Here is a 20,343-nt window from a genome sequence, read left to right on the forward strand (position 1 = left end):
TACCCTTGATCATTTGGTACTGTTGCTTAGCTTATGATTCAGATTCCAGTTCTACAACCTTCTCTCACGAGTACCACTTACACAATCAAGTACTCCCTCTTGAGCTCACTGGGATTACTCTCTTCAGTAAACCCTGCTCTGCATGAGTAAGAATTGAAAAATTAGGCCCTGAGTGAGAAAAGGGAGGTGAAAGCACTCACAAAGCAGTGAACTGTAAGAAAATGTCTCACCACTGACAAGTGGGGTAAGAAAAATTTCTCGTTTTCATTGTTTCCCCTCAAATTTGTATCTAGTTTCAATTAAACAAATGAAAGTTTTTGCAGGTAAAAGACACTAAAACAAAAATAAAAGGATACTAAAAAACGGTTATGGTGCAAAATGGAAAAAATATTTGTCTGTGAAACAGACAATTTTCTGCAAAAAACAATAACATTGTCTTGATTTACAAATTCAAATCTATACCCTGCAAACATTGAGGCATATGCTTACCTTCATGCAAGTGACTAGTTCCATTAACTGTAATAGGAGTACATACATGAGTAAAACTAAGCGTATGCTTAAATGTTGCAGACTGGGGGCTTGCTCATAGTAAAAATGTTACCAGGTTTTCAGCATAAAGTTGTGTTATATTGATACAAATGATATTTCATCATGAATCAAATATGTCAACTCAGTCCTTGCAAAAACAAAATTTTTCCTCTTGTGAACACAAAACCACCTTTTTTTCCAAATACAGCACACAGTAGTTTCTTGCTTGTTTCCACATTTTCATAATCTCTTAGGCTCCTATGTCCCCAATGCCCAAAGCAGCAGGCCACTGTTGACATTGTGCAGGGATAGTGCTACAGATCTCTCCGCAGTGGAGCTCTGCCAATATCAACTACTCTCTTCAGAATTTCAGTTCTCCCCCAGGAAGCGCAATTAAAAACAAAGCCCTGGCTTGCTGAAAGAAGACCCAAAAATTTCACTGCAGATGTGTATTCCGCACCACAACCAAAAAACACAGTACTATGTACAAGTAGTTCAGTACTCACCACTCACAACCCCCTTTAGACCAAACATACCACTTCTGCAATGTACCTAATGTTCACCAGCTTGGGGAAATTGACCTCTGTGGTCAGTTGCAAGCCTGATTTTCCCTCAGGACAGCCCAGTGGCCTGCTATTGCAGCACCATGAGTAGGAGGAGCTTCATTTAATATGATCATTTATTTGTATTACTGTAACACCTAGAGGCACAACTGAGATCACGAGCCTATTATGCTAGACAGTGTGCAAACACATATTAGGACATGGCTCCTATCCTGGTGAGTTATAATTACAATAGACAAGGTAGACAGACAACGAATGCACACAAGGGTGAAGTAATTTGCCCATAGTAGGTCAATGGTAGAGCCAGGAATAGAGCCCAGGTCTCCTAGGTCAGTGCCCTATCCACTTAAACGTTTTTCCTCACTTTAACCTTTTACGTGTGATAGGGTCAAATCTTTGTCCCAGTGAAGTCAAAAGCAAAGCTTCTCACCATTCAATAGAATATAATATGAAACTCTCTGTCAATAGGGCCATGAACCTCAGGTTTCAGTGCAAACTTAGCAGCATATACAGTAACACAAAATAGTATATATAAACTGGAAGGCAGGTAAAAGTTGGGGGGTGATGTTATGGTTCTGTGGGAACCAAACCTTTGACTTTTCTGATTTGTGTGCATTTAAAATTCTTAGCTACAATCTTCCATTAGGGTATTTTTTAAAATTAAATATAAATATGTTTTATATTCCTATTAAAGTCTACATCTGACCTCCTTTGTTAAGCACTTTGAGATCTACTGCTGGAAAGGGCTATATAAAAGTGCTAGGTATTAGCATTATGAAAGGAGTAATAGTAAATACTAAATAGCTCTTTGTCGATGCTGAATCTTATGCAAATTAGCAGTCAGTAAGACAAGTAGAACCTTGGTCAGATAGGACGTGTGTCAGTTTGACTCTAAGTCTGTGACTAAGAAAGCAAATTATATTTTCCACAGTTATAGCTGTGTGTCTCTTTCGTATACTGTACAACTGTGCTGATCTAGCTAAACTGATACAAACCCCTAATGTAGATAAACTTAAGCAAGTTTAACCTTTGCTTAGAATAACCTTTGAAGTTTACATAGCTAAGTTCCAAATTACACTCAACTGATTTAAGCAAGGGTTAAACTGTTCCAAGTGTTTCTATGTTAGGGATTTGGGTTTAATAAGATTGGTTTAAAACCAATTGGTGCAAGTTTTCTAATGTTGACCAAGCCAAAGTTTCAAGGTCTGTTCAATCTCCAAACCTTCCGTCAACTCTGACCCTTCAGCAGAGCAACCCTTCCACTTCTATTTCTTCCCATCTTGGCCCCATTACCCATGTTCTGTTTATTTCCCAGGGTTGGCTTTATTGCAGTAAAGTGAAGCACACACACCACCATGAAAATACAGAAAATGCTCAGAAACACATCAGCATCTGTCCTCAAGTTCAAGATTTCCCTTTTCTGATGAAGCCAGACATTGTGTTTCTGTTTGATCTATGTACACCAAGTGGATAGTCCTCAATTTTTCTTTTAGTGCTGTAATGTGACTTTATTGAACATTTATTTAAAACAGTTCCATTAACTAAGTTATTTTAATGAAATAAATGTATAAATATATTGTCTGAACAATGACATACCCATCATTGTGTCTGAGAGCAACCTTTATTGCTTCTTGTATCTGACGTCTGCTTAGCTAAGCTTTTACACTGGAGATTTAGGTAGTGGCCTTTTGGGGCTTTCTTAAAGGCCAGAGCCTGTATGAAAAACTCTGAACAAAGAAGCCCCTGAAGCCATGCAGTTTTAAAAGGGTTTACAAAGCCCACTGGGCCTCCTAGCTTATTTTGCAACAAGTCATATCCCATGAAGAAATTCACTTCTGTACAACCCAAAAACAGAGTTAGATTAAAGAAAAAGAAAGAAAAAAAGATGATTCCCTGCTGATCTGCCTGGTCTTTTACTGCCCGTATTCTCTAAAGAAAAGATGTTCTGATGATATATTACCCCAATACATCACTAATTGACAGTGTTGTCATAGTACTGTATCCTTTAAAATATGATGTATGCCAAAAGCAGTAACAGGGGATACATAAGGGGTTCTTTTTATCCTTTAAAAAAATTTCAAAAAGACTTTTAAAAGTATGGTGTTTTGGATTTTGTTCAGGGAGTCCCACAATACACATACCTCACCCTACACCTCAAAAATCAAGAAGAGTCCTAAAAGTTTCCCAAAAATGGTAGATTACAAAAAAAACAGGACAACATCAAAGAAGTTCTTCATTTAAGCAGGTTTTCAAATAGGATGAAAGTGCTTGAGGAACAGCCACCAAATAAAAATAGTAGTCCAAAAGAAAGTAGCAACAGTTTGTTTTCTAAGCACATGGACTCCAGACACTGCTGTTTTAGCCCTCTTCAAGTCTGTTAAGTGCTGACCCTGCTTTTTGTTTTCTTGCCTGTGATACAAAAAGAAATAATTATTCACTGAGGCTTGTTGAGACAAAGGGGTAGCAGTGTTGTACCAGTTTCCATAGAGGAGCAGTTTAAAAGGGAGGTACAAGGAACATGGCCATTTCAACCTGGACTTTTTGAAGGAGGCGAGAATTTTCAGGGTCTTTTCTCTCTGGCCTTCACCGTGCAGTACCTCCTTCCTCTGCACTTCATAACCTCAGGTCAAACAGGACTGAGCTTTGAGCTGCAGTTATTAGTGTCACATTGAGGCAGTTGCGCTAATCACTGCATGGATAGCTTATCTCGGTGGCTGGCTTTTCAAAGGGCCCGATCCTCATCCAATTGATATAATGAGATCAGAGTCAGGGCCCAAATGAGGTCATGGTCAGAAAAGTGACTATGTAAAAATGACACCTTATTTGACATGTCTTCTCCTTGTGTGTCTCTGCTTCATGACCACATTTTGTGGCTAGGCCACTGCTACTTTTGGGCTAGTTTGTGCAGACCTTACAAGTACTTTCACTGCCATCAATGAAACCACCAGTATGAGTTAAGAGGCTCAAACCTGGCTCTTTGAAAGAGAAATATTCAGAATGCCTTGTGGTGCTGAGCAGACCCAGGTAATTACGTTTTTATTTGTAAATGTTTCTCTGGAAAGAAAGTTACCGTGTCTAAAAGAAGGAACTAATATTGCACAACCATGTTCTGCCTGAAAAATTCAGTGGTTGAAATCACAGCCCTGCAGGGCCAGTCTCACTTCTGGAAAGCAAATTCCCTTCTCTTTCACACATGTACAAACAGAGTCTAGAATGTCTAAAGCTTATGAATCTCAATAATCATAATATATTGAGCAGAAGCAATACAAATATATTTTTCATAGACTGTGTTCCCTTTTCCTCCTCCCTACCCCTGGCTCCACTTGCACTGCTGGAAGTAACAAAAATACCTGTTTTTGACAAGTAAATGGAGCTGACATCAGACTGAAGCAACAGCATGAATGAGCTATGCACAACCCATTTCTCATCTTGACAAAGTGACTTTTGGTCACCGGTGGGACCCTCTAAAGACATCTGCATGGTTGGCCTTGACCACCAGCAATTCTTACAGCCTATAAGGGGCCCTGTGAGACTGAGAACACAACCTGCTTTAGAACTGGCTCCTGCAGTTATGTCTCTTGATGGTTGTAAAGGCTGTATGATATATCAGGTGTGAATAAGATCTTTGCTAGCTGGTTATATTTACATAGGTATTGACTGCAGATAGCATCTTGTTAGCCCAAATAATAAGCCTCAAATGCCGGGAAAGGGGATTATGCATGGCCAAAAATCCACAGAGCTAGAAACCCAGCCACCAGTGATTTCACCGTGTGGAATGGCACAGATTAGTCTGAAGAGCCAGAATTCACACAGCAATACTATTAGATAAGCAGAAAGGAAAACGCAGGAAGGAAGGGGAGGAGGAAAAGTCAGTCTGAAATTCAGAGATTCCACAATAATAGTGCACGAGAGACCTTAGTAACTTTAAGATGACATTAAATGGTATGTTAAATGGGGTGTGTAACAATGAGAACCCCTTAGACGTTTTAACATTCAGCCAAAAGAAATGAGGGCCCTAGTCATATAAGAATCACACCCACAAACACACAAGACTAGTGTAAAATCTTGAAAAGATGCTTAAAATCCTTAGAAACAGTGCTATTCAACATCTGGTTCTGGAGTCAAACAGAACTTTCATGGAGCGAAGTCCCATCTAGCTCTTCTCAGTATGCCTGAAACTATGCCAATCTCTAAAAAGCTTCCAATGCTGCCTGGACAAAACAGATAGCAGTGATCAGACAGGAGCCAATGGGACACATCTTCATCCCTCAAAAATGGCTGATTTCCAGTGAGCTTCCCTTTATTATAGGGTTCCCTTTTTTGACTCTGACATTTGTACATTTCAGCATGTGGGTTGGTTTAACACACCAAGAGATTTGAGGGTGGCAAAGAGACCCCTACTTTTATAAACAATAAGATATTGAACATAGCTCTGGCTATTGAACATATCACCCTGTGTAATGAAGAGAAGGTAGAATTTTGGAAATTCTTAATGCTGCTGCCACAGCTAGCATCGGAGTAACAGAGCTCTTTGTTTGGGGATTAGAGACCTTACCACACTTCCATCAAATTATGTACCAGCAACTGTATAGATGGTGTATTAGCACTGTGTCCTAAAACTCCTAATGTTAAAGTTAAACAAACCATACTTTTGCATGTGTACACTAGCTACTTGTTAAATCTCAGCATCATAACGTTTTCCCTTTCCCCATAGATGCCTAATGAGACTAGAGCAAAAGTCTTACCCAAAAAAAAAAAAAATCGTACCTGTTACTCTTTCATTATTTTAAAGTAAAATTTTAAAATTTTCCAACATTCTTTCAAAAATTTACTTTAAAAAAATCCTCGTTTCCAGGCTAAACTATTGCAAGCTACATTTGCAGCCCAGAATGAATTTTTTTAGCATGAAAGCATTTACCAGTTCAGATCACTGATCCACCAATTCTTTTAGACTGACTTCAGCAGTAGCCAACATCAGATGTTAAAAAAAAGTGATAAACAAGAAAATTAGTTGTGCCTTATAAAGGAAAAAACATTTTCTTTCCCCAGAGGCCATTAAATAATACTCTGAATTATGTGATTTGATTACCCTTGTCAATGTCTTAGCTTGCACAGCTACATGTTATGTTAATGGTCCTTTTTAAAATCCATTCCAGCCACAACATTTGACATGATGATACCCTCCTGTAGCAGTGAATTCCAAAAGGTACAGCCTGCAGGTGCTTCACTAACTGGTATCATGAAAACACCATCATTACCCAGCCTTCAAGCAATTGTTTATCAATTAATTCGTCTTCTTCTCCACCCCTCCTCAATTATACATAATCACTAGCCATGACTCAGTCAGACTAAAGAAACAAAGCACAAGATCAAGACAATCAAGATCTTTAACTCCTTGTTTTGTAGCTCTCCAGTCACTACTAGACCCTCTCCTCTCACATAAATAAATAAACAAATATACAAACAAGCAGAAGAACAGCATAATCAGGCACAGTGTTTGCAGCCTTTGGGCCCTATCCATTTCCCATTAAATTTAAGGATTATGATAGTGAGTATGATCAAATAAAACCAGAAGTTTTAGCCTATGGATTGTCAGAAATCCAAATTATCAGGCCACCACTCCCACATTTCATTATTAAGATCCTGATCCTATAAAGTTTTAGTCATGTGCTTCACTTTAAACAATAGTCACCGTACATAAAGCTAAGCATGTGCTTTAAGTCTTTGCAGGATTGGGACCTGAGTACCTAGATACCTTACCAGGTATCATCATTAAAGAATTTAAATTGTACATATTCCAGTGTAGAGGGTCTTAAAAGAGTGGTGTTTCTGTTGTTTTTGACCACTACCTCTCTGGGATGGAAGTGGATAATTTAAAAATAAAGTGTGCAAATAATAATGCAAATATCATCTTCTTTTTTTTCTGTTTGTGAATTGTCTGTGAGCAGATTGCAATTTTCTGAAATGTACTCCCTATTCAGAATTATTTGTGAATTTCTTCAGTGAGTAATGCTTGCTCTACAGATTATTTGAAAATAGTTCATGGCTGAGACTGACAAAATTATAGAGGACTCGTTTTGATAGTCTAAATTTTCCAGATTATATTATTTATCTTAATAGTAAGGATGTATGTGAATAATGATAAAGGGAAGGTCCTGATGCTGATAATGTTTATGTCAATGGTACTGCTCATATGAGTAAAGTTATTCATTTGAATAAATATTTGCAACACTGGAACCCAAGACAGTTATAGAGCTTCTGTAAATTCTCAGCTGTCATAATAAAAATGAATATGTGTGGAGTCTGATTTCCCCACATTTCGGGCTGAAAACTCATGAGAACAGGTTATGAGAATTTGACGTCATTAAATTGATTCACCCTTGAACCCAAACTCTAAACTAAACTTGAACATTACACAGCTGACCCCATCTCTAGTTTTATTACTGTTGGAACTGGCTGAAAGATAGGGAGGAGCAAAGGGGAGGGAATTGCAAAAAGGTTCCTACTTTTTCCCTCACTTTTTACTGAAATTTATAAATTTCAAGATTTTTCTGGTTTAAACAGAGAGGAAAATTGTCACAAAATTCCACAGAAAATTCTTCGATCTTTCACCCAAATTTTGACATATTCAGCATTTTCCAGCCAGTTCTAATTGTACATTATTTTGTCAAAAACAAAAACAAAAAACAGAAATTGTGGGGTTTTCAGTTTTTCAACAAAAATCCAAAAACATTTCAAGAAAAACTTCAGCAAAAACCAAACCTTTTTTCATTTTCATCAACATTTTTCACTATAACAAAACACATTTCCAACTCCAATATTAATTAACAGCACAATCAATCTGCTTGGCCAATTACAGGAGCAAAACACTGTGGTATCTTCTTCTAAAAAAAAGTCTAAAATAGAAGAACATAAGAAATGACAACCTCAGATCGGGAGAGTGAGGGAATGGACAAGGAACTGTGGGTAACAACAAATAAAGAAAAGGAATATTGTAAAATGTGCATGAAGACAGTTTAAAATTTAAAAATAAGGTATAAGGAGAGAGAAATGCATAGCACTAGCATGGGATTCAGCTTTGGAATGCTAGCTAGAACAGGTGGTTTTTAGGGAGAGATTTGAATAGGATTGCCAAGTGTCCGGTTTTATACCAGAAAGTCTGGTCAAAAAGGGGGACCCAACAGTGTCTGGTCAGCACTACTGACTGGACACCAAAAGTCCAGTTACCTGAGTAACCATCTGCAGTCGGCTTCCATTCTGCCATAGGGAAGGCAGGACAAGCAGCTGCTGCTGGAGCTGGAGGAGCACTCAGGACCTGCGTGGCTCTGGCGGACAGAAGTATCGGCAGCCAACATCCAGGAGGAGGGATCCTGAAACCTGTGGCATTTGAGGAGTGGGGCCAGTGGCCAGACTCATGACCTGAGTCCCCTTCTCAGCCTCTTTTGTGCCCTGTTCCGGAGTTCTGCCCTCACATCCTGCCCTGGTCACCCCTCCACCTCCAGAGCATGGCTCTCCCTTCCCATTCTACCCCAGTACCCCCACCCCTGGAGCGCGGTTCTCCCTGCCCTGTTCTGCCCCAGTCACCCCTCCCCTCTGGAGTGTGGCTCGCCCTCGAACCTCCTGCCCACATCACCCCTCCACCTCTAGAGCCCTGCTCAGCTGGTGGCAGGCGGGAAGTGGAGAGAGCAGCAAGTGACGGGGGGCGGGAGAAGATGAGTGGGTGGTGGGGCCTTAGGGGGAAAGAGGTGGAGCAGGGGACGGGGAAGGTTCTGGCTCTCAGTGTCCGGTTTTCACAAATTAGAAAGTTGGCCACCCTGGATTGGAAGACTGAGAGTAAAGATGTGTTGCACACTGAAAGAAGGACACTGTTCCAGACACAGAGGATCAAACTAACTAAGAAACAAACAAACACACACACACACGATATGACTGGGAGAAAGAGACAAAATGAATATGAAAGCTAGGAGAGTTAGCACAGCATAGGTCATGAGTCAAGGAGTAGGGCAATATAAGGGAGGAGATGTAGGCTGCACTTTGAAAGTGAGGGCAATGAGTTTGAGCTTGATACAGAAAGGTTCAGGGAGTCGGTGAAGGGCCAGAGCAGGTTAAAAGGAACATTATTTTAGCTGCAGCCTGCCAGATAGAAGGAAAAGTCAGGAAGCATGAGAGGCAGCAGTTACAATTGTAATGAGGTACAAGATGATTGCATACAAGTACAATACGTTTTTTAATACCCTACTGTTTAGTAATGCAGGTAAAGATTTTTACACAATATAATTTGTATTATCATGACATTATTTGACTATGAGCTTAATGTAAAAAACAAACAACCCCCCACAAGCACTAGGTTTCCATTTCACTTGATTTTTGTTTAAATTAACTTTTTTCTTCCCTCAAAAATTTCTATTTAAACATGATGGGAAACTAAAAACAGTTATAAAAATATTTTCCCCCACAGTATGGCAGCACAAAACTGAACACCAGAAACACTGATACTGTGAGTCATTACGTTATAGGACCAGACTTTTAAAAAGACTTTTAACAACTCAATGGAAGAAACTTGAAAGCCTATCAAATCCATGTACAGATACTTGTATGCCTTTAAAACTCCATTTTGACATTGGACCAGCTTTTTAATAATGTTGTTCTTATTGGCAATTAAAAAAAAGTGCCTTAACATAGACTGATCCATTTTGTACTTACCACAGAAACGTTCCAAAGACACTTGCAACTTATATTACATTTTTCCATTTAGTTTATGGCATTTCTGTGCCCCTCACAATTTACTGAATGTATTATTTATTTATTTTAATTATGATCTTTTGTACTCAAGTTTTCAGAGCCTTTACTTATGCGACAGCGAAGCTTTTTCCCATAATTGTTATACTGAATCTTCAACATACGTGCTGCGTTTCTATTGTCAGCTTCTGTCCAGTAGGGCTGTGCCAAGATCTGTAACCAATCCAGCACTGTGTGTTTGGCTCAGTGCAGCAAATTCATTGTTAGTGATGTGCAAGTAGTGAATTATTCACTATCCCAAATAGTCCAAGGATAACGTGAAATAGCTACTTCAAGCCTCACGTATCTGTTATTGCAGATTTATGGCACAGTTTAAACACGTTGTGTCACTCATAATGCATTACATCCTGTTGCAACAAATCACAAAGTGAATGTCATGATGCAGAATAATAAACTGAAATGTAAAAGCAAACACATCTTTGTGGGGAGTGCAATCTCACCAGGCAGTACAAAGCAATGAGTCAATCTGAAATGGATCCGACTGATAAGAGCAGGGCAAATAGGAAATTCACCACAATTCACCTAGTACTTGAATTTTTTTCAAGACACTTGGCAAGACTCAGTGTCACTCTCACTGCAGGGAGAAATGTGATGATTGGAAGCAACTTAAAATTTGTGAGGCACAGAGATAACAAAAATCAAAACCTCGCTCCATCAAGTAACATATAACAAATAACAATAATTAACCATTTACAGTTTTATAGTGCCTTTCATCAGGTAGGATTCCAAAGCACTTTACAAACTTAAACTGATATTACAGACCAAATACTAGCTGACAACAGAAAATAGGTCCGATCCCGCAAAGGACTATGTCACAAAAGCAGTATAATTTATGACTCTACACTGGCTATGAACAGGTCTGGCTGCATAATATATTCTCACTCAGAACCAAAATAAATTACATGTGAGGTTGTATGCAGGCAGCGTGGCTTGGTTAGGGTACCCATATCTGTATGTGGTAGTAAATATACATCACACCTCTCCTCAACTCCATTTGGGGAAGTCCCAAGGAGCAGACTTCTCCATATGTTTTCTGGAGAGCAGGAACTAGATGGGCCACATTGTGTCGTGTGTTTCTAAAGAGCGCTGGTTTGGTTTGTGTGCTGTTTGTCTGGCCTATGCACCCAGGTAAGCCAGAATCTAGCCTTATGCTGATTTACTGTATATGGTAGCAGAATTATAGTAGAGTCTATGAGCTAACTGCTAACTCATCCCTTTGCAGAGTCTACTAAACCAAATTGTTTCTACAGCATGTAATTAACCTTAGTTTATGATTTCAGTAAATCCTCGCTCCCACCAATATCTTTATATACACACACTGGCCTCCAACGTCTCTGGCAAAAAAATACACAGACACTCAGCTGCACCAGACACCATTTTTCTATTTAGGAAACAGAATGCCTTTTTTTTAAAAATTGGATAAAAGCTAATAAAACCCAGCATTATGTAGGGGCATGTTTGCGCTGGAGGAAGAGCCTTTCAAATACTGATCAAAACAACATTCTCTCACTATGAGTCTATGAGAGTTACTATTAAACCACTGTGACTGAGGCGCTTTTGTTTCTTTGGGTGGCGTTGTTTTTGTGGGGTAATAAAGTAATAAAGGGAGAGGATCATTCAAACTGACAGAAGATGCTCTTTTGGTAGGTTCTTTAGATGAAACTATTGAAATTATATTAAATAAAATAGGTATGAAATAATTGTTTGATGATTTTTTTTAATATACACTTTTCCACTAAAATTCATCTGGGCTACATTATAGCTTGACACAATAAAAATTGAATCCTGATGTACTAAAACACTGCCATCTTCATCAAACATGTGCTGAACATTTGCTCTCCTGATGGCCATCCACTCTCAGATATGGATTTGTGCAACAGAAACCAACTGGGATACTTACAGGTAAAGAATCCCGAAAATCCAGGTAGGATAACTTTCTTGCTTTTTTCTTGGGTGGGTTATTTTTGTTTGGTTTAATTTAATATGTGGATCAAAAACATGCTGAGTTAGGTGGAATACTGGTTCTTATAACACTGAATTTAACATAATTTTTATCAGCAAAGGTCAAATTCTTATACTGCATATTTGGAGTTAAAAGTCGAAATAAAACTCATGACAAGCAAAGCTCTGATTTCTAGTTTCCTGAGATCCTGCCTCAAAGCTTTTCTCAGATTTTCATCACTGGGTTAGACTTTCTGGCTCACATTTATTTCCTTCTCTTCTGGATTTAGGTGATAAAAGGTTGAGAAGTACAATTACCACTCCTCAGGTGTAGCTGGCAGGTTTAAGGCAGGGGGCAGAGTGGGGGGAAGAAATGGAACTGGTTTAGATGTGGTTCGTCAAGGTTACCACTGGCTTTTATCAGCTATTATTTCATATGTGACATATACATTTTTCTTACTGATCCTGGGGAAAAAATACTTCACCCCACACTAAAACCCTAGTATTCTTGATAGCATAAGAACCATTTTTGCTGTAGGTCTAATACATGAGAGATAAGCTCCTGCAACCATCAGGCAATCTTTCAGAGTAGCAGCCGTGTTAGTCTGTATCTGCAAAAAGAAAAGGAGTACTTGTGGCACCTTAGAGACTAACAAATTTACCATTACCTGTCTAGGGTTTAGTCACCCAGTTCATTGTAATTAAGAACAACAGGCACTTCTCACCTATCCCTTTGAACTAGTATGCTAATTTTTTTTTCACTTTAAAATTACATCCATCTGACTCCAGCCAACGAATAAGGTTATTCTTGGATCCCTCCTTGCTTCTGGCAAAGTGTTTTGGTTTATGCAGACGATGATGCATGAGAATGAAATTACACAGCTCTCTTCACCACCACAAACATCCATCATCATCCTCATCATCACCAGCACCACCACTGCTGCCATGAGCTCATCTCACCTTTGAAAAATTCAGAGCTCAAAAGTTTAATTCAGGATAAATTGATTCCGTTGGACTTTAAGTTTTTGCACTATAATTATATGCAGGCTCTCCTCTCACCTATTTCTGCCAGACTGTAGCATTTTTATGTCTTTTCCAAGCTTATGTTGAAGTATATATATATATATATATATATTTAAAGAAAATACTATGATATCAGATGTGAGCCTATTTTCAGCTTTAGACCACTTTCAGCCAAAACTCTGGACCAACAAAAACTGAGTTAAACTTGCCCATTTACTTTACTTATAACACAGTTTAACTTGAAATATTCCATGCACATTTTATATACAGACCATTCATATTAGCAAATTCTAATCTAAGCTTCCCTTTATATTCAGTAATAGTACTCGGTTTTTCACTTTCCTTTTAAAATCTTGAGTCTAAAGTACATATCTGAACTCTGAAAAACTCAAACCAGTATCCTACATGATAGGTCTTCATATTTATGTAACTTCTCACTAGCCCAGGTTTCACCTCTGTTCCTGAGTAGTCTCAATACTATAGTTCTGTCCATTGAGTCAAAGTTACAAGGTCGTACTACCTGGCATGATCAAGTCCCTTAGTCTATGGGTATTTTTGGTTTGGTGATTTTTTTTCACATTAATAAACCTGATTTCCACAGATCTGTGAAGATATTTTTAGAATGGAATTTCTGCAGCTTGTATTTTACATTTGATATTATAGCTATAATCCCCAAAAGTCTTAAAGAATTTAATGGCAGGCAAAAATTAATGACCCCCTTGAACTGAATCAATACTTTGCTGGTGTACATATGAATATCATCAAATATATCTTTACCCATCATATCGCATTAAACTCATACATGTTCTTTAAAGCCTGGACTTCTTCTAGTCAACCATAGAGTCCACAAAGTTTCACAGCTTTTGTTTTCAGAAAGAGCAATATTTTAGACATTTAATTTTCAAGCATTAAGTTAGTACAAACTGATTTTGTAGCCAAATTCATTAATATGTACCATCTTTCTTTTTTTTTTTTTTTTTTTTTAGTATAATTCAGTAGAACATACAGCATCGTCTAGGGACACTTGGCTTCTTGTGTAAAATGTGAGTAATCATTTTTCCTGTAGATTTTCAATTTACAGTGACGATATTTTTTCTACTGTTGTTTCTCAGAAGGTTGGTTTACTTCATCTTTTTTACTACTCACTTCTGATATAGACAGTCACCTTCACCTGTTTATTATTTCTTAGTGTCAGGAAAAGTCCACTGCACTGTTTTGACACAGAAGTCCAGATCCCATTATATTTTCCAGTTACTGCCAAAGCCGCCATATACAAGAAAGCAGAGGTAACTATTTTTAGTTACCTTCAGCCTGCTTTGCACCACTCCAGTGGCACAAACCAGACAGCAAGCAAGTCAGCTTCCTTGGTAGTTGGAATTTTCCTGACATACATGTATTCCCCAGGAGGCACAGGGCCACAGATGTAGGGTGAGTTGCTAGTACAAAGGGGAAGTCAGAGCACCTCTGAACTTCAGTTATCCCAACACGTGGAACTGCACTTTAAGGATGTTGCCAGCTGAACATAAGTTAAAGCTCTCAAAATCCAGAAGTCACACAGCTGGCATAAAGCCATCTTTTGCCCACCCAGAACTTAAAAGTGATCTCAGTCAGCAGACCCCAAAATGTCCTACTAATGCTGTAATTTGTCCTTCATTGTGATGAGAAAATAAATGTTTGTTTGCTAATACTGCCATTATACTCTCCATTATCAGCTCACAAGGGAAGTCTTGTGGATGGAAAAAGATGGTCTTGTGGTTAAATCACTGGAGTGGGCACTAGGAAACCTGGCCTCGATTCCCTCTTCTGCCCCAGACCTCTTGTGAGACTTTTGTACTTTACATTTCTTGTCTGCAAAACTGAGGCTATTAGTGCAGAGGCTAAATTCATTAATGTTAGTAAAGATCTTTGAGATTACTAAATGGGAGACATTATAGAAATGCATAGTATTTTTGTGTAAGAACTCATAGTGAAACTATTGTTTTATAGTCACTTATAATGCCATAGTTTTGCTTCTTTACAGATTAGTTGCCTGATTCTGTAAACACTTAATACTAATGAGTAGTTCCATCCTGTCACAAAAGCAAAAGAGTAATTTATCAGATTTCACTTAGTGGAAAGATATAAAATCTTTTAGTTCATGTACTGCCTGAGAGAAACTGTTCTTTAGGCCAGGGGTTCTCAACCTTTTCCTTTCTGAGCCCCCCTTGATCATGCTATAAAAACTCCATGGCCCACCTGTGCCACAATAACTGGTTTTCTGCATATAAAAGCCAGGGCCAGCATTAAGGGGTAGCATGCAGGGCAATTGCCCAAGACCTCAGGCCACAGGGGGCACTGTGAAGCTAAGTTGCTCAGGGCCCCAGACTTCAGCCCCATGCAGTGGGACTTAGGCTTTCTGCCCTGGGCCCCAGCAAGCCTAACACTGGTCCTGCTTGGTGGACCCCCATGAAACTTGCTTGCGGCCACCCAGGGGTCCCTGGACCCCAGTTGAGAACCACTGCTTTAGACCAGTTTGAGTCAAAATTCTTCCAGCATTTTTTGCAATGTTCATCCACTTTGTTTTCATGCTATGTTAATCCATGTTTTCTAAAAGTGCATCCACTTAGTCAATGTTACAAACTATAAAGAGGTCTAAAAATAGAAATATTTTTCCCTGATGTGTTAGTATTAGTCTGACATTGAACTTCTTCATAAATTGTTTCTTCACTTCTACTAACTCCTTTCTGTTAGTTAGAGCTGTGTGGCAGATATTTGGGAAACAAAATCTTGGACGCATTATAAAATCCATCTTCATGTATTTTTGTTTTTCCTTTTATTTCTTTCATCTCCATGCCTCTCTTTTTCCCCCCTTTGTCATTGATATCTAAAAAGTTATCATTGGGCCTGATCCAAAATCCATCAATATCAATGGAAAGACTCTAATTGATTTCATTAGGTTTGCTCAACTAAAAAGCATCCAAAATGTTTAACTGTGACACTGAAAGCCAGTGCAAGAACAGGGGATATTTCCTCAGGAAAGGATTACAAAGTAGTGTAATTGTTAACGACTATGGCAGCTGAATTCCCAGCACAAACGGCAGTGACATCCTCAGAATGACACTTTTTATAAAAGTATCATCTCTCGCATTATCTTCTTATTACAATCAGTCTAGTCAGGAGTGCCTTAAAATATACTGTGTTGTACTTTCAAAACTAAAGTTTTGGACTTTAAATCATCTGCATTTTTTTGCTTTACTAACTTGTTGCATCCCTCATTTTGGCCCATTTTTTCAACAGTCAGTATCTGTGGAAGTTGAAAGCAATAGCACCCCCAAACTCCACATTTCAACCTCTTTGCTCTGCTCATAGGTATTGGCTATGCAGAAATCTTTTGTTCTAGAGCACATGTGACTTTGTGAAAATAATTCTCACCATGTATACACATGATGAATGTAGTAATCAGTGAGTCTCACAATGTCATATTAAAGTCATTTATGAGTTTAAAGTCAAAATGATGATTCCAAGATAGCGAACTGGAATATTTTCTAGTTAGCTCAGCACTGAGATAACCTTGCATTGCATAAAGGCAACAAATACCCAAGATTTGATTATACAATGTATTCCTTTCTTTGTACAGTTACTTTTAGTACAGCCCTTAGTGTTCTTATTACCTGAAATCCAAACTTACCAGGCAAATGCACATTATGCAAGGATTGTCTGTGATAAATGGTATCTGTAGAACCTCCCCTTCATTTTCACATTTTGCAACAGATCCTGAGATAGAAATCAAAATAAAAAATACGTTTTCAAATTTTAATTCACTGGCTCTCTTCAGTATCCAGATTCCTATTTCTGTTTTAAACTCCTGTACAGCTCCTAGCCTTCAGTATTAAATCTCACCTGCTCTAAATAACCAAGAATACCAGAAACAAATGCACAGAAACTATTCAGTTTCAAAGGGGCAGTTTCTATAAGATCCTGATGAGAGCTGGTAAATGACTAGCCTTTTTATTCTGTACAAAATCTAGATTTTCCTACTGTGCCCCATTTACAGCAGAGATGTTTTTTTCTCCTCTCAGATGACCTATGCAATAATGAATATTTCATTAATAATAGGACACTTCTGTAAATGACCTGATCCAAAGCTTATTGAAATCAGTGGAAATAACTCCATTTACTTCAGTGGGCTTTGGGTCAGGCCCTTAGTACAGTACCATCAACTCAACACAGCACCTTTTTCTGACCCATGAAGAACAGACTGCCATCAGAGTCGATTTACAAAAGGAATCAAATTAGAGATATGGTCTCTACCCCGATTTGTCCTGTAATATCTCATGTTGGAATCACTTTTTGAAACCTAATACGTCTTGCTTGTTTTACTCGAAATTGACTCAACATTTTCCTTTATGCACCAGGTGTCAGTAAAGTATGTCCTTCAAGGGGGGCGGGGGGGGCGGCGGAAAGCAGCAGGTAGGTCTTCACCTGCCTGGATACATGTAATTATATCCTACTATCACGAACCTTTTCTTCCGAACTGCATTTTTAAAACAAATGAACGTAAGGCAAATCTAGTACGTTCAACAAACAATGCACTACGTAATACAACAAACAAAGCAACGGCACTCATTTATTATTAGGATTTGTCATTACTCCAAGAGCCCTGGGAGGTGGGAATCTGGTTTGATGTCGAAGAGCTTCTGGGCTTGAGCAGGTCAGGGTTGCCCATCGTCATTAGTAAAACCCTTTGTACATGGGCACCGCTCCTCTTGCAAGCTCTATCTGCACAAGCGTCCCCCCGGGATGCACAGCGGAGCCCGTCCCTGGGATCATGCATCTGCTAGGCGCAGATCCCCGGCGCGTTTCCCCAGCCCCTGCTGGCCGGGCGGGAATCGCTTTTGCTTTGCCCTGGCGGGGCAAGGCGAAGAGCCGCTCTCCGCCCGCCTCACCCTGCCCCTGCCCGTGGGCGGCGGGACCGGAGCGGGGCGAGTCTCCCCCTTACCTGTCAGGAAGGAGGAAGCCAGAGACATCTGGACCCACAGGGGGCTGAGCAGGAGCCAGGCGGCGAAGGGGGCGGCGGGGGAGCGGAGCAGCGGAGCCGGAGCCCTGCCGCTGGGGAGCCAGAGCATCGTCCCCTGGAGCCGAGCCCGGGCTGCGGCGGCGAGAGGGGCTCCCGGCGGGTGAGGAGCCGGGGCGGGAGGGGAGCCGGGCCGGGGATGCCGGGAGGGAGGAGGGGTCCTGCTGCCGCCGCCGCCGCCGCTGCCGCTGCGGCTCTGAGTCTCCCCAGGGCGGCGCGGCGTTTCCCCCGCCCGAGTGGGCTGTGCAGGGCGCCGCCGGGCTGGGCAGGGGGCGCGGATCCCGGCTCGCGCGCTGACAGGGCGAGTGGCTGGGCAGCCCGCGCTGCCAGGGAGCTGCCGCCGCCCCCTCCTGCCCCCGGCCCCAGCCCGCCGGCCACCTCCCCCGCCTCCGCCTGCCCCGGGCCCCCAAAGCGCCGGGGGCGGGAGAGGCAGAGCCCGCCTCCGCAGGGGACACTGCCCCGCCGGGGGCTCGGGCACCTGAGGGTCAGTGTCCGTCCTCTCGGCTCTGCCTGCAGGGGGCTGTCAGCGCCTGCCCCGCTCAGCCCTGGCACCCGCACCCCTCCTCCCGCACCTCTCCACTTCCCCCTTCCCCCTCCTCCCGCATCTCTCCACTCCCCCCTTCCCCCGCACCTCTCCACTTCTCCCCTTCCCCCTCCTCCCGCACCTTTCCACTCCCCCTTCCCCCTCCTCCCGCACCTCTCCACTTCCCCCTTCCCCCTCCTCCCGCACCTCTCCACTCCCCCCTTCCCCCGCACCTCTCCACTTCTCCCCTTCCCCCTCCTCCCGCACCTCTCCACTCCCCCCTTCCCCCGCACCTCTCCACTTCTCCCCTGCCCTGTCCCCCTCCTCCCGCACCTCTCCACTCCCCCTTCCCCCGCACCTCTCCACTTCTCCCCTTCCCCCTCCTCCCGCACCTTTCCACTCCCCCTTCCCCCTCCTCCCGCACCTCTCCACTTCCCCCTTCCCCCTCCTCCCGCACCTCTCCACTCCCCCCTTCCCCCGCACCTCTCCACTTCTCCCCTTCCCCCTCCTCCCGCACCTCTCCACTCCCCCCTTCCCCCGCACCTCTCCACTTCTCCCCTGCCCTGTCCCCCTCCTCCCGCACCTCTCCACTCCCCCTTCCCCCGCACCTCTCCACTTCTCCCCTTCCCCCTCCTCCCGCACCTTTCCACTCCCCCTTCCCCCGCACCTCTCCACTTCTCCCCTGCCCTGTCCCCCTCCTCCCGCACCTCTCCACTCCCCCTTCCCCCTCTTCCCGCACCTCTCCACTTCCCCCTTACCCCGCACCTCTCCACTTCTCCCTTCCCCGTCCCCCCCGCACCTCTCCACTCCCCCTTCCCCCTCTTCCCGCACCTCTCCACTTCCCCCTTACCCGCACCTCTCCACTTCTCCCCTGCCCCGTCCCCCCCTCCCGCACCTCTCCACTTCTCCCCTGCCCCGCCCCCCCCGCACCTCTCCACTCCCCCTTCCCCCTCCTCCCGCACCTCTCCACTTCTCCCCTGCCCTGTCCCCCTCCCGCACCTCTCCACTCCCCCTTCCCCCTCTTCCCGCACCTCTCCACTTCTCCCCTGCCCCGTCCCCCCTCCCGCACCTCTCCACTTCTCCCCTGCCCCACCCCCCCTCCCGCACCTCTCCACTCCCCCTTCCCCCTCTTCCCGCACCTCTCCACTTCTCCCCTGCCCCCGCACCTCTCCACTTCTCCCCTGCCCCGCCCCCTCCCGCACCTCTCCACTCCCCCTTCCCCCTCTTCCCGCACCTCTCCACTCCCCCTTCCCCCTCTTCCCGCACCTCTCCACTCCCCCCTTCCCCCGCACCTCTCCACTTCTCCCCTGCCCTGTCCCCCTCCTCCCGCACCTCTCCACTCCCCCCTTCCCCCGCACCTCTCCACTCCCCCTTCCCCCTCCTCCCGCACCTCTCCACTTCTCCCCTGCCCCACCCCCCCTCCCGCACCTCTCCACTCCCCCTTCCCCCTCTTCCCGCACCTCTCCACTTCCCCCTTACCCCGCACCTCTCCACTTCTCCCCTGCCCCGTCCCCCCCTCCCGCACCTCTCCACTTCTCCCCTGCCCCGCCCCCCCTCCCGCACCTCTCCACTCCCCCTTCCCCCTCTTCCCGCACCTCTCCACTCCGCCTTCCCCTCTTCCCGCACCTCTCCACTTCCCCCTTCCCCCGCACCTCTCCACTTCTCCCCTGCCCCGTCCCCCCCTCCCGCACCTCTCCACTTCCCCCTTACCCGCACCTCTCCACTTCTCCCCTGCCCCCGTCCCCCTCCTCCCGCACCCCTCCACTCCCCCTTCCCCCGCACCTCTCCACTTCTCCCCTGCCCTGTCCCCCTCCTCCCGCACCTCTCCACTCCCCCTTCCCCCTCTTTCCGCACCTCTCCACTTCTCCCCTTCCCCCGTCCCCCTCCTCCCGCACCTCTCCACTTCTCCCCTC

At 43.2% G+C, this 20,343-nt stretch overlaps 1 protein-coding gene across 4 annotated transcripts in view; it reads right to left on the reverse strand.

The window, feature by feature from the left end:
• The window catches only part of BMPER (BMP binding endothelial regulator), a 255,226-nt gene extending 237,013 nt beyond the window's left edge, over positions 1 to 18,213 (reverse strand). For 3 of the 4 annotated variants that reach the window (XR_012157448.1, XR_012157447.1, XM_073332937.1), the window contains exons 1-2: positions 17,833 to 18,213; positions 16,522 to 16,607 (exon numbers count right to left, since the gene is read on the reverse strand). Coding sequence is in view for 2 of the 4 variants with exons in the window: in XM_073332937.1 (XP_073189038.1) it covers positions 16,522 to 16,607; positions 17,833 to 17,959 (213 nt within the window). In the remaining 2 variants the exon portion in view is untranslated. The remainder of the gene's footprint in view (positions 1 to 16,521; positions 16,608 to 17,832) is intronic. The other variant, XM_073332935.1, reaches the window with a different exon arrangement.
• Between the last annotated feature and the right edge of the window lie 2,130 nt (positions 18,214 to 20,343).

This window comes from Lepidochelys kempii, chromosome 2, assembly GCF_965140265.1.
Source record: "Lepidochelys kempii isolate rLepKem1 chromosome 2, rLepKem1.hap2, whole genome shotgun sequence".
Classification (NCBI taxonomy): Eukaryota; Metazoa; Chordata; order Testudines; family Cheloniidae; genus Lepidochelys; species Lepidochelys kempii.